The 14,202-nt window shown below is 46.6% G+C and overlaps 1 protein-coding gene across 1 annotated transcript in view; it reads left to right on the top strand.

Moving 5' to 3' along the window:
* The first annotated feature begins 286 nt into the window (after positions 1–286).
* LOC135830277 (bromodomain and WD repeat-containing protein 3-like) overlaps positions 287–14,202 on the top strand; it is a 32,420-nt gene continuing 18,504 nt past the window's right edge. Inside the window, exons 1-19 of the mRNA XM_065342566.1 lie at positions 287–643; positions 735–793; positions 905–934; positions 1,024–1,083; positions 1,804–1,954; positions 2,720–2,812; positions 3,349–3,437; positions 4,050–4,124; positions 4,434–4,574; positions 4,911–5,020; positions 5,517–5,588; positions 6,301–6,371; positions 7,261–7,361; positions 9,020–9,060; positions 9,520–9,618; positions 10,138–10,177; positions 10,425–10,526; positions 10,889–10,955; positions 11,308–11,375. Coding sequence (XP_065198638.1) covers positions 613–643; positions 735–793; positions 905–934; positions 1,024–1,083; positions 1,804–1,954; positions 2,720–2,812; positions 3,349–3,437; positions 4,050–4,124; positions 4,434–4,574; positions 4,911–5,020; positions 5,517–5,588; positions 6,301–6,371; positions 7,261–7,361; positions 9,020–9,060; positions 9,520–9,618; positions 10,138–10,177; positions 10,425–10,526; positions 10,889–10,955; positions 11,308–11,375 — 1,500 coding nt within the window. The 5' untranslated portion in view covers positions 287–612. The remainder of the gene's footprint in view (positions 644–734; positions 794–904; positions 935–1,023; positions 1,084–1,803; positions 1,955–2,719; positions 2,813–3,348; positions 3,438–4,049; positions 4,125–4,433; positions 4,575–4,910; positions 5,021–5,516; positions 5,589–6,300; positions 6,372–7,260; positions 7,362–9,019; positions 9,061–9,519; positions 9,619–10,137; positions 10,178–10,424; positions 10,527–10,888; positions 10,956–11,307; positions 11,376–14,202) is intronic.

Genomic DNA, 14,202 nt, shown 5'->3' with positions numbered 1-14,202 from the left:
CGCTGAACCATGTCACGTGAACTGTTCTCAAGATCAAGACTACACAGACAAGAGTGCAGACTGCAGTGCTGAGCAGCTGCGCGCTAGCGAGCGAAGAAACTGGCAGGCGCCTGACGTCATGACGTGAGGAGATCGGCAAAAATGAATAATTCTAAAAGGAGAATGCCTCGATTTTTTGCATCACATATGCAGCACACTGAGCACAGTCACGTAGACCAGCTATGTGTATGAGCACACTGACACTGTAGTGTAGACACTGTAGTGTAGATCTACGGTCTGTAGACCTGGTAGACTACATGTGAGTAAGCTTTTGTTGCTGTGCAGAAGGAAGCCTTTACTTGAGATCCTGGATATGCTGAAAACTGCCAAGAGCTGATACCCTTCTCAAGCTCGAGAAGTGTTACTTTCCTCAGGACTCGATGCCATTGCCTTTGCAGTGTTTTATCGCGCGTGTTGCTGTATCAGGTTGTCCCGAGATGTGATGTTCTTCCTGGTTGCACAGTAGCTCGCTGTCTTTCCCGTTGGGCGAGAATTTCATCACTGGCTATTGGAGCTCGTCGAATTAGTTCAGGATCAGATTATTTGAACATCTAGCTGAAGTGTAAACGAGAAATGGACAACTCTCGAGCCAGATTGGACTCAGGTTGGTGGTAATGGTGGGTAGAGGCGAGCAGCTTGGTCCCTGGTCATCTTATGCTCTTCGTATGCCCTTGTTTTACGTCTTTCCTATCCAGAACTGCTTTATCTCATTTACAGACATTTGGCTTCAGGACCATGTGCAAGGACTGCTCAGGTACGTTTCCTTGTGATTGTCAGGTCTGATCTCTTCGTCTTAGTACTCCCTGGTTGGTGTAATCAATGTCCGACTCAGCTCTTATTTTTCTGCTTTGTTTTCTTGTTGCAGGCTTTGAAAGAAGAATTGGAAGAGAATCAGGTAAGTAGTTTAAATAATTGTCGATAATCTTGGGACATTGACTATCGTTTCACATCTGATTTCAATGCTTTGTTGCTTGCTTTTGGCAGTTGCTCCCTTCACGGTTTGACTGGACTGGACGTCAGCGCTATCAACAGCTCTCCGCTCTGGTGAGGCTTTCTATGGAAGTTTGAGCGAGTATATAGAAAACCAATTTCTTGACTCATTTTCTGGATGGTGATTGTGAATGTCACGGCGTGGTTGGTGACCGACCCGCGTGATTTCGAATTTGAGCTATGGGAAAATCCCTTGGCATGAGTATCTCAGATCAACCAGTACGCTGCTGTACCGGCTGTTACCAACTACTTCGGCGCATTCGCGATTTAGCGCGCAGGCAGCGCTAGTCGTTGGTCGTGACGTGGGCTACGACACTAGGCTGGCGCTAGCCCGCAGGATATCAAACTCAGGGCGCACATGCGGTTGGCCTGTCAAGTGCCATGCTGATCTTGGCTGGTAGCCTTGAGTTGAGTGTTTGAAGTGGTGGTCACTGCATCAATGCCACTCTCTGACCAAGTAAAGTCTGTTCTTGGTCAGGTTGCACTAGCACCACATACCGGGTAGTCATTAATTTTGTACTTGGAGTAGTGCTATGTTGTGCTGTACTTCAGACCTTGTTTATCCCCATCCCGAAGAAAATCGTTGGTTACAGATTTGCAGCATATGTCATGCATACATACAGTATGTGTGTTGCAGACCAAACGGGCAATGATGCCCAATATTATGATGGCGATAAAGTAACGGCCAAAAGCCAATGTGTCTCAAGCAGAACATGATCCTCATTCTGCTGTTTCTTTATTCATGTATACCGGTATGTTCCTTGTGATTTGCAGGATCAACGGCTGTCGCACATTCAGTCTGATCACCTGCCTCGTCTGCTGGAGTCGTTCGTTCAGCTATGGAACAACGCCTGCAACCCACCCGTGCCTGGTCTGACCTCTCTGTTCAATGCTGGTGCCGTGTCACTTCTAAATGCAACACAAGGTGAGCGTCGGAGGCGTCTCTGATACTGCTCAAACGTGTCGGCCCGTTATCTTATGGTCTGTACTGTAAAGATACCGCCAGAGCACCCCTATCTCTCCCAAGCACCCTACCAGTGTTTCTCACCTGGAAAACACTGATTCCATCACCGTATGAGATGATGGTGGTGATGCTGAATTATACTGCAGGAACTCCGTACGAGTATGTATGCACTACACTTCACACTACACACCCCTCGACTCTTCGCCATTGCCGAGCATCAATCTGCAAGTTGCGCACACTGCATCTATGCTATGCAAGTGCAAAGTGACTGGCCCTGGATTCGCATCGTGCAGCACCTTGGAGAAGTCTCTCACGTGCCTCACCCCTCAATCACACCAGGGGCAGGGTCGAAGTTTCGGGGAACTCTGGGCGTAGTTCACGGCACTGACGCAGCGTGTGCTGTTTCTGGTGTTGTAGAGTAGACGTCACGTAGTGCAGAGTCCTGCCTTTTCAAGTGAGCAGTGGTTCACTGAACGAATACAACCTAACAGAGCATCCAGAGCTCGTGCACATTGTCAGATGTTTGACGCTTACTTGCACTTGAGTTGCATGCCTGCAGCGCTCTCAGGGGCCTATTTCTTGTCTCAATACTTAATCCAATACTTAATCCAGCCACGCAAGGTGTGGACAACGTATCGAATTTTGTTGGTGCATGTACAGCAGCCTTCCTTTGCTCTCCGATTTGATCTGTGTGCCTGGTTTTGTGTGCATTGTCTTGGTCGACAGAGCACAAGCCCATTATCCGACCGCCAGATGCCTTGCTGGTTGTCCATCACTCAAGGCCTGCCCCATCTCTGGAGCGGCACGCAGCCAGTATCAGTAAGTGTGGAAACAGAATTGCTCAATTTTGAATTTGTTGTTTGTATAAATGTTGTGCGTATATTTAGTATGTGTGCCGGTTTCGACAGCCAAGATTCGTTAACATGTCAAGTCGCTATTAACTGACAAAAATCTAGAGGCTGTTATTTCTAAATGGTGTTAACATAATTTTGTGGTTTTTCAGTCACCCAGAACACACTGTGTTTCCTGCGTATGGTATTACGTGCACACGAGTTCCGTAAAATCTGGCCTCACCAGCCGCTGCGCTAAGAGATTGCCGATCTTTTTGAAACCAGTCGTCTCCGGCATCGATCCATGTTTCAACGTGTGTGTGTGTGAGCATGTGTGCCCAGTACACAGTGGACCTTCAGTGTTTTACAAGCTGTTTTCTGTACTCTTTGGGCTCTACAAAGACGGACTTGCTTCTTTCTGCGGCGTAGATAGCAGCTGTCAACAGCACACGCAGTGTTCGTGTTGGGATCAACTCCCTGAAGCCTGCGTTTGTGCTGTTTGTCCATTTCACCTTGCTTTTGTAGCATCTTTGCTCAAGGCCCGACGGGTAACTGGCATCTTTGCGCAGAAGCATATGTTGCATCCAGTCAACTTCTATTCCAAGTTCAAGAAGGTTAGTGGGATGCAGTTGAAGTGTAGTTTGGGATAGGCAACTCGGCTGTAACAACTTGGGTCCAGCTTGCTATGCATCAACCTCCAAACCTGCACACAAGTAGTGTAAAGTACTGTGTTGATCCACGTCCTGGAGAATGTCTACCCATGAAGCGACGTCAGCGTGTATGGTGTTGAACGGACGCATGCGCTGCTGTGCAGAATGCGTGCCAATGCAGGGATGCCTTTGGATGGAAATATGTGCAATCCATGAATTCATGCACGGCAAGTCTGATCTTTTGTGTAGTTGTACATGTACTGTTTGTACTGCACTTGGCAGCCTTGATATCATTCCGGCCCCATGTCGAAAAACGAGCGTGAAAGCGACACAAAGAGGGGGGGGGGGGGGGGGGGGTCAACAGTAGTTCGCGGCAATACATGCTTTGCTTCTGTGTGTGTGTGTGTGTGTGTGTGTGTGTGTGTGTGTGTTTATGTGTTTATGTCTGTGTGCGTGCGTGACCTAGCGCATGCATATGCCCTATCTTGATGCCTGCCTGTGTACAGAAATGGCGTATTCTGTACAACTACATTGCTTTTGATGTCTCCGCTTCTTGTTTGCCGTTTGCTCTGGCAGTATCGTCGACTGATGGGCCACTTGTGTGCTTCCTACTGCGTACTTTATGACCGCACTGGTACTCGTGTCCTCACTGTAAGTCACTTGTGAGAGATTTCACTTGTTTTTTTCACTTCACCTACTCTCTTCAGGATATATATATATATTGGCAAGCGTGTTGCTGTAATGCATGCACTGAACATGCAGCATGTGTTTTTCACCGTGTTCCCGTTGCTCTACCCTCTCCAGTCATGTATGAACTGCACGCATTCTGTATAGAGGTGCCAATTATGAATGCAGCCATTGCCAAGCACGCTGCCCAGTGACCAGTCGTATAGTTTGCCTGCAGCCCGGTCATAAATACTCATATTGTACTTTTTTTCTTCTTCTTGCTGCCATGTGCAGGGAGCTGACGACTGCTTGCTGAAGATCTGGTCAGCACACGATGGCCGCCTGGTGTCCACCCTGCGTGGCCATCAGAGTGAGGTTGCGGACATAGCTGTTGACCTGGAGAACCGGTTGATTGCCAGTGGTGGCTGTGATAAGGTATGTGCACTCTGTTCCGTGTGATCTGGCCATCAGCTTCAGATGCATGCACTGCTCTGTCTGCTGTTCCAAGCAAATGTGTCATCCTATGTTTGGATAATACTTTGGATGGTGTGCTCGAGTATACTACAGTAGTATGTCTGAGTGTGTGCCCGAGTATGTGCCCCCTTCTTCTATACTAATGTATATTTCCTTTTTGTCTGTTGGGAGGTTTTTATTGCATGCGATCACTGCGAGCTTGGCTTTGTTGACGGTAGAGGAGTCCTTGTCAATGTTCTCTTTTCTTGTATAGTACCTTGGTGATTGGTCATGATTCCTTTGGCATTTGGTGTGCAGGTGATTCGAGTATGGAATCTACAAACCCGGGCACCGGTTGCTGTTCTGCTGGGTCACAGCGGTGTCATTACATCTCTCCAGTTCTGCCCGTACCCTAGCCGAGCAATCCGGTATGCAGTGTGTATCTGTGTGTGTGTGTGTGTGTGTCTCTCTCTCCTCTCTCTCCTCTCTCTCCTCTCTCTCCTCTCTCTCCTCTCTCTCTCTCTCTCTCTCTCTCTCTCTCTCTCTCTCTCTCTCTCTCTCTCTCTCTCTCTCTCTCTCTCTCTCTCTCTCTCTCTCTCTCTCTCTCTCTCTCTCTCTCTCTCTCTCTCTCTCTCTCTCTCTCTCTCTCTCTCTCTCTCTCTCTCTCTCTCTCTCTCTCTCTCTCTCTCTGTATAAGTTGTGTGTGTGCACATATGACATATGTACACGTGTGCGAGTTTGTGGACGTTGGTGGTGGTGGTATCTCTATCGTCAATGTTGTGCTAGCTTTCATTTCACTCCACCTACCGGTATTGGTGAGCATGTGTATTTCAGTATGACTCCATTATTTTAATTGCTATTATATGTGCCAGTGTGTTTGCTTTGACTTGTATGTATGATTGATATGCTACTGGAATGTCACAGATATCTGGTCTCCACTGGCGCTGATGGAAATGTCTGCTTCTGGGAGTACAACCCAACATCGTTCACGTTTTGGTAAGCTTTTACTTTTAGTAGTGGTGAAACGAGTGTACCGAATATTCGAATATTCGTTCGGTTTGTCAGATTCGAACGAATATTTCTCATGGCGAATATTCGTTAACCCAGTATGCAGAGTTTACCGGGCGACTTCAAACTTCCGTAACTTCGCGAATACTTGACCGAATCACTTCATCGAAAGGTCTATCGGCATTAGAAAACTCTCAGCTGTCGTCTCGAAGCAACCCGAACGCGATCCGAGGTCCTGGAATGGAGTTATGGCGGTCGAACGAAAATAACGTCTCAAGCTGGGGTTTTTAGCGTGTAACATGCACTTCAGCTGGGGATTTTGTGAAAATTGACCTAGAAATGATGGAAAATATGCGCCTTCGTTTGTCATGCCTAATAATAGTGACAATATCCAATAAAATGACTGAGAGGAGGGCGTGTGATGTCATCTGTGTTAACGAAAGAATATTCGTTCGTTCGTTAAGCCAAAGAATATTCGGCTACTGGGTTTTGATATTCGTTTCACCACTAGCTTTTAGTAATGTAGTTGCTGATTTTTTCCATCCTGTTTGTTGGCTTGTCTTCTAGCACTGTTTTCCAGTGTATAGCTCTTGCCTTTTAATTTTTTTTATGAAGGAAAACCCGTAAAATTAGACTCTGTTACACGTTGTGATGTGTGTGTGTGTTTTTGTGTGTGTGTGTGTGTGTTTTGGGCATGAAGCCTCAATCCCACGAAGTTTGTGGAGCGAGGCAAGCCTGGTGATCAGATCTTGTGCTCCTCATTCAGTGCCGGTAAGTGGTGGACCGTAGTGGGCACGGAGTGATCAGGTATACACCGTATGAGCAGAAATACATGATTGTACTAGTATTCGTCTGGAACATATTTTCTTCATTTTGTTGAAAGAGTTTTCAGACTAAATTCCATCCATGGACGAAAATTTCAACCGGACAAACTGCCTTTCTTTTGAGTTAGGTGAAATTATTCGCTGCCTAATTTTTCTGCATGTACAGTGGGTGGGTAAGAATGAGCTCTACTACAGTAGACTCGTACGCCCAAGAACGCTGTTTCAGAGGGCCAGCCTAGCAAAGTTCTTATTTTTCAGCGCCCCAGGCTACGTTCTTATTTCGCGTTCTTACGCGTCCAACATGACCCGTGACGCTCATGTACAATGCACTTTGTGCTACATGTACCGGCAAGAGTACATAAACCGGTTTATGTACTCTTGGTACCGGTTGTACACTTTACATGCACGTGTAGTATGTAGCGCTGCACTGCACTGGGTGATGTTTTCATTTTTCAATACCAAAAAATGTCGCCTTCTTAAAAATCTTGGAGTTCGTTCTTAAATCCAGGCTGGGGCGTTCTTAGATTTCCAGCCTGGACGTTCTTGGGCGTACGAGTCTACTGTAGTTAGGGCTAAAGGTAGGCTACAGTTAGGGCTGGGAATGGTGAAGTAGCGCTACATGTAGATAATAGATAGCATTGAATGGATCTCTCACGGGTTTCTTTCATTCGCCTCACTGCACCTTGCTGCTGGAATTATCAATGTTTGCGCGGCAGATACAATGTAGATGTACACCGCGAATGTTAGTGTTCCTGCGGACAGTGCCGCCGGCTGTTGGTGTGATTGTTTGTGTGTGGACTGTGTCCGTGGTTCCTCTTTGCTTGGTGTGTGTGTAGGTGGGTGCTTGCTGGTTTGCGGCGGAACTGACCACGTTGTGCGTTTGTACCAGTCCCAGCCCGGTCCACCGGAGCGCCTGGCTGAACTGGATGGCCACACAGTAAGTTGTATGGTCCACGGTTCAGGCAGCGCATGACTGATTGTACTGTCTGATCCCTATCACTACAGATGTAATGTGTAGTCATGTACGTCGCAGCCCAGTAGGTAGCTGTGGATTGAGTTGTTGGCTCAGTGTCCTGGCTCTGCAATGTACAAGAATTGCATCACTCCTTCATATTATTCTTCCTTGTACCAACTTGTCTTCTTTTCACAATTCTGGTCATATCCTTTCGTTCCCCAGGAAGGAACTTTCTAGACCGCTGGAATGCCCTCCCAACTGATATTCGCTCTTGCTCCTCTTATTTGCAGTTTTGTCACGCTCTTCGTATTCACATAGGGTACTGTAAAAGCCATTATTCTAACGAGGCGCATATATAACGATTTCCCAAAATTGACTAGTTTACGTGTACCAAAGGTAACGATTCTCACTCATTCTCAACGCTCAATAGTACAGTATATGTATCGATTTCTGTATAACGATTTCTATTTTAACGACAGATTTCTCCTCGTTAAAGGGGAAGTTAAGGCAAAAAATAAAATTTCACCAGTTGTAGTCTTCGGGGTGCTGAGTCGAATGGTCGTGGTCCGAGGAAGCTGAGACGCTCCCTTCCTACTTGAATCCCAATCGAACTCGCGCACTTCCACCGAAACTGGGTGACTGCGCCCTACTAGATGGGGATTTGTATGCAAAATGTCACTAAAAGCGCCATTTCGTTCTTATAAAAGCACGGATGACCGCGATTGGCCCATATGTTGTAGTCTTTTGGACGCTGAGTCGACTGGTTTTGGTCCGAAAAGGCTGCGATGCAGCGTTCCTCCTTTATTCCCAATCGAACATGGTTGAACAAGTGGTCACGTGCTCCTGGGTGCCCAAATCACCTGGTCACCACGCCAGCAGGTGACAATTTTCACACCAAGGTTCAACTCGAGTTCAACTCGAGTGACAGGACTGCACCCAAAAAAGGTCAAACAGGCTAGTAAGTTGTACCCTGCAGGCACGGTGACCAGGTGACTGGCGTACGCAGGAGCACGTGACCGCTTGTTCAACCATGTTCGATTGGGAATAAAGGCGGAACGCTGCATCGCAGCCTTTTCGGACCAAAACCAGTCGACTCAGTGTCCAAAAGACTACAACATATGGGCCAATCGCGGTCATCCGTGCTTTTATAAGAACGAAATGGCGCTTTTAGTGACATTTTGCATACAAATCCCCATCTCGTAGGGCGCAGTCACCCAGTTTCGGTGGAAGTGCGCGAGTTCGATTGGGATTCAAGTAGGAAGGGAGCGTCTCAGCTTCCTCGGACCAAGACCATTCGACTCAGCACCCCGAAGACTACAACTGGTGAAATTTTAATTTTTGCCTTAACTTCCCCTTTAACTCGTTAGAGTTAGCACTTCGTTATATATATGGCTTTTACAGTACCCTGTAAGCAGGCCCTAGGTCTGTGGTGTTCAGCGGGGTTGCTATTTAGTTAAGAAAACCAGATTTGTTTTGCCAACTGGATAATGAGATTGAGAGGATTTTTGAGAAATTTGTACGTGCAATGCACGAGTATGCTCATGTTGATCCGTACCTCTATAATTGTGGATTTACCTGTAATTGTGGTAACATACTTGTTTTTTGTTTTTTTTGGTTTGATATGGTGATTTGTCTTGCAGGACCGTGTCCAGACTGTTCAATTTGCTCACAAGGGCAACAGGTGAGCTCAGCATTACATTTGTAGTTCAGAGCCCCTTGGTGGAAGGTGAATAGGTGTACCACATTGAGACAGGCAGTGATGCTTGTGTTCATCACACGTATTTAACTTGCGCCATTCTAGCACCACTAACAGTTATTCTCACCGGCACCTCATCGCCTTGTCTCATCGCCGTCGACTCCCTATTGGCTCATGCCACCGCCCAGAGCCCTCCATTCTTTATCCACCGACGATGCTGTTCAGAACAACTTTATTTTTACACATATTTGAATCAGCGCTGGATGCCTTCTACTAGTCAAGTGAGTGGAGCCCTGTGTTTGGCTGTACACGTACAGTAACAGCCTGTTAAATGTATGCGTTAAGTATGCGTTGAATTATTTCGTTTCCAACTTCACGGATCAACCTTGAGTTGAACTTATCCTTGCATGTTGTGCCCCGTTTCCACTCTCGCTGTTCTCGTAGATTTGTCAGCGGTGGCCGCGACGGTAGTGCTCGCATTTGGAGCCACACGGGCAGCAACTGGAAGTGCGTCGTCTTGTCCATGCACACACGACTAGCCGAGTAAGTTGACTTGATTGACTGGTGCTCCGGTCTTCATCTTGAGTGGTGGTGTTTGCTATACGCAGTATACCTACTTTGCCCCGGCTTATGTTTACGGGTCGGGCCGGGTCGCCTGTTCACATTTATGGCCAAAAACATTGTATTCCGAATATGTTACATACATCTGGCAAGGAAGGGATGATGGAATTTTCTATGCATCTGTTCATTCTGTTCCAACCTCACTTACTGGTAGTTGGTTATTCCGTTAGAGAGAGAGAGAGAGAGAGAGAGAGAGAGAGAGAGAGAGAGAGAGAGAGAGAGAGAGAGAGAGAGAGAGAGAGAGAGAGAGAGTGTGTGTGTGTGTGTGTGTGTGTGTGTATATGTGTGTGTGTGTGTGTGTGTGTGTGTGTGTGTGTGCGTGCGTGCGTGCGTGTGTGCGTGCGTGCGTGTGTGTGCGTTGGAGATCTTGATTACTAGTAACTGTCACTGCTGTACTGTCTGACTGTTGTGTACTCTGTGATCATACCACCTGCTGTACAGCTCTGTGGCACCCAAGGTCAACAAGCTCAACGTCACCATGGTTAGTCACTGTCACTGTCAACCACCCCTCACCAGAATAACTGTTGTGTGTGGTACATGTCCTATTGTTACGCGTTTGTTGTGTTCTGCTGGGAATGAGGCGTGCGTGTGTGTGTGTGTGCTGCACTGCAAGGCGTGTGTTTTCACGAACTCAAACTCGTTGTGTGTGTTCCTCTACAAATGTTATTGTGTGGTTCCCAGTGAATAGTACATGCATGTGGTGTTTGTATGTGAATTGCCCTGTGTAGGTTGCGTGGGATTTGATTGATGAACACATCATCACTGCTTCGAATGACACCATATTGAAAGTGTGGAATCCCGATACCGGAGTGCTCATTCATGAAATGCGGGTAAGCATTGCACTGGACCTGGTGCTGGCGATTTCTCTCGTTATGATCTATTATGTGTGTACACTCAGCCACTGCTGGTGCGCATCAGCACAACTGAACTGCTTGTCAAGAGGACCTGCGACTGTGCAGTGGCATCCAAGCACCGTGACGACGGGAGGGCTTCTGTACATGTGTGGCATACTGGTGTATGCGAGTTGCACGGTTTTGATTGTCTACTTTTGTGTAAGGCCGGCTCTGCCTTTTCTGGGTTGTTTGGAATTGTATGTCTGCTGCCGCCACCGTCGCTACTTGTGAACAGTTGCCTGTACAAGTAGCGTGTTGTGATATCGTTGTTTTGATTGTTTTCTTTTCGTCCTGCACAGGGTCATGAGGATGTAGTGTTTGTCCTGGAGGCACATCCCATAGACGAGCGTATACTGATGAGTGCAGGTGAGCACTGCCACTGGTCTTCTTCATGTAATTGTTGCTACTGTTGATGATGATACCTCGGAATTGTATTCTACTGCTTTGGTTTCTGTGCGTTTTGCAGGTGCACTTCTCCAGTATAGTACCACATACCAGTACCATTGCATGGTCTTGTACGTGTGTTATGGGGTTTTATTTCGTTCGCCGTTCACTGGCGACAGCCAATGTGAATGGGGGGGGGGGGGGGGGGTCAGTCAGCCATGAGAAGAGAGGAGAAGATGAAAGAAATGTTTCCCGGCCCTCAATCTGATAGCAGTATGGTGTAACGGAGGTGTGACTAGATGGTGTGCTTTTCACGTGTGCTTTTTGTGCGTAGGCCATGATGGCGTCATAGCTCTCTGGAATCTCTGCACGGGTACAATGATCAAGCGCTTTGAAAATCGGGTAGGTGCCGTATGGAAGTGTTTGGGTGGTGGTGGTGGTGCTTTTATTATTGTTCTACATTTTATCATCACCATCAAGTCATCAGCTCTCACGGCTGTCGAGAAGCGGCACCTTAGAAAGATGGCGGCGATTCGGAAGTGACCGGCGCTGTCATGGTGATCAGGGCACGTCCGCGCTCGGCCGACCAGTCGCAACCTAGCTGGCTGTGTTTTGGCCCATGATTTTCGCATGTTTTCATAATTTGACATGATCTCATGCTCGAGCTACAGTCCATTTCAAAACTATAGACGCGTACCTAGGCAAAAACCGTTATGCCAGCATCTATACCACATAAAATCTGTGATCACTTTGTGCATAAATTTTTCCAAATTGGGCGTCTGTTATCCAATCCTTTAGAAACTATATGAGAGTAATTGTGGAGCGATCCTGAGCAATATTCCGAAAACTATTCTCAAAAAGTTCCAGCCAAATTTGAAATATTTCAAAAACCCTACGCGTCTATAGTTTTGAAATGCACTGTAGATTGGCATTTCTGTAAAAAATATATAAAAAATGTAAAAAGATATTGGTTCGTGTGAGACTCTAGCAGAGTCATGTTTGTAAAACTTTGTAAAACAGCAGTCAAATGTAGAAGAGAATTTTACGTTTTAGGGTTGCTTGCTTGACCGTTGGTCCTTTCTGATGGACTAGAAAACTAAAGGAAGGAGAGCTGATAATTACTTCGGCGCTGAAGTGACTGTCAACCCTTCCTCGCCCGCGCTCAACACCAGTGTACTCAATCGATCGAGCACAACAGCTCCTCAACGAAGGCTTTCAAATCAACTGATCAACTCAAGATTCACGACTCTATCCTCTTCAGAAACAAACAACGCCGCCGTAGTGTAGAACTCAAGTATTAGTACTTTCAGCTGTGGCATCCCTAGATTTTCTCCTCCAAGTGGCTGGCTGTGGAATCAAGTGGTGATGAGAGATATTGGTCAAGGTGGGGTGTTGTTTTGTTATAATTTTGAGCTGCTCCTTTGCTGTTTTGATAGAGCCAAACTTACGTTCCAGGTCCTTGAACTGATGGTGGTGTGATTCACCACCTTGTTCTCCTAAACGTCCCAACCCTATATTAAAATGTTGCAAACAAGGTACAGCCTGATCTTCTAACAAATGCAATTTGGGAGTTATTGTTCGTCCCTGTCTGACGCATATCTCACTCCTGACAAGCTGCGTAAAGAATTTGATGCTCTCTTCTGTCTCATTCAGCAAGGACACACTTATGTTTGAAGTACTACTAAATACTTTCCTAACCTTGGCGTAAGTCTTCATTATGGAAGAGTACCGACAAGCCAATTGCTCTGCCTGCTCCACCACTGCATCACGATTTTCCTGCGAAATCTTACCGTTCTGAGTATGATGCTGCACTACTTGAAAAGCAGCACCTGAAAGGTCATTAGTATCTTTTTCTTGGAGTGCAGAATGAACATGGTTCCCAACAAATGCTCCTCCGTGATACGCTTGTCGTTCTATGTTGTTTTTCTGCCAGACTACCTCCAGTGAAGAAAAGCACGGGCCATTAAAAACCTACATGTATGTGTGCATGTAGGTTCTAAGCTCTGTGTTCTTGTCGATGTAAGGTTGCATCCATGGCTCTTGTTTGAAAGACAGCACTTGATTGACCTTAGTCACCTTCAGACCGAGGAGACTTATCAAGACCAGCAGTCAGAGAAGCAATTGCCTCATTCGTGGTCACCAGACATTGCTCACTTTTTCGCCACTTCGCCTGATTGGTATTTGACACTTGCATTGTGTTATCATCTGTCCTTTCCAGCTTCTCCTGATTTAACATCCGGAAGTAAGGTGTGTCTTTCAGTTTTCGATAATGCAGAGAGATCCCTGGCCTTCTGGGCAAGGCTGCCCTGTGGCCCACCTGCCGCAACCTGCCTCACCTTTTCTAAATCCCGCCTTCTCTTTCTCAGCGTCCTTTCACCTGAGTCGCTGGACGCTCTCCTGGCAGGGGTTTGCTGCAGCCAAGTTATTGGCTGCCCGCGTGCTCTCTGCAAAATCTTCCCACCTTCATCAGTAACAGCCATTGCACGGCCGAGGAGCCTATCGTATACTCTTCCCTTTAACTTAGACGGTGAGACGGGAGGCGGAGAGAACATCCTTCACACTGGCAGTTTCTGTGACTACAGAAGGTGGAGGAAGAGAACATGGAGTACGACAGGGACAGACTTTACAATGGTCTTGCAGTTCATCAAGTAATGAAGTCACTGCAGCCAGCAAGGGGTTTATCGGAGGCAAAGTCGCAGGAGACTTAAAGAAAAGGTAGAGAAGATACAATTATAGGATGAGGAGTTGTGAAGGAAGAAAGAGTAGCTGGCACTAAACAACCAGGACAATACTCATCAACTTGGAGTGAGTCTATTACACATTCTACACATACAAGTCAACTTTGAAACATTCAAGAATATCTATGATGTGATCTCACAGAAAAACGTGCAAATAGATCTACCTGGTTGGACAGCTCTATTTTCTACCACGAACCCTACACAACGAACTAAGAGTGATCGTGCTTCATCATGGTTCAAAAGCACTGCAATTACAACATAATTATAGCGAAAAAGCAGCCACGGCCGCCACAAAAATTGGCCGACCGCCACAAAATAAAACTACTTCAGTTACCTTTTACGAAGATCAACGTTCCCAGCGATCCTATCGCCACATGCCTGCTTCGTTGTGCAATCTCTCAAATACACCACCGAAGATCATCAACAATTTTTCACGTCCCAAAACAAGGAGAACACAAGAACGACACAAAGAAACCTCTCAAACAACAAGT

Source organism: Sycon ciliatum, chromosome 1 (assembly GCF_964019385.1).
Source record: "Sycon ciliatum chromosome 1, ocSycCili1.1, whole genome shotgun sequence".
Taxonomy (NCBI): Eukaryota; Metazoa; Porifera; class Calcarea; order Leucosolenida; family Sycettidae; genus Sycon; species Sycon ciliatum.
This window is presented reverse-complemented; position numbering and strand designations above follow the sequence as displayed.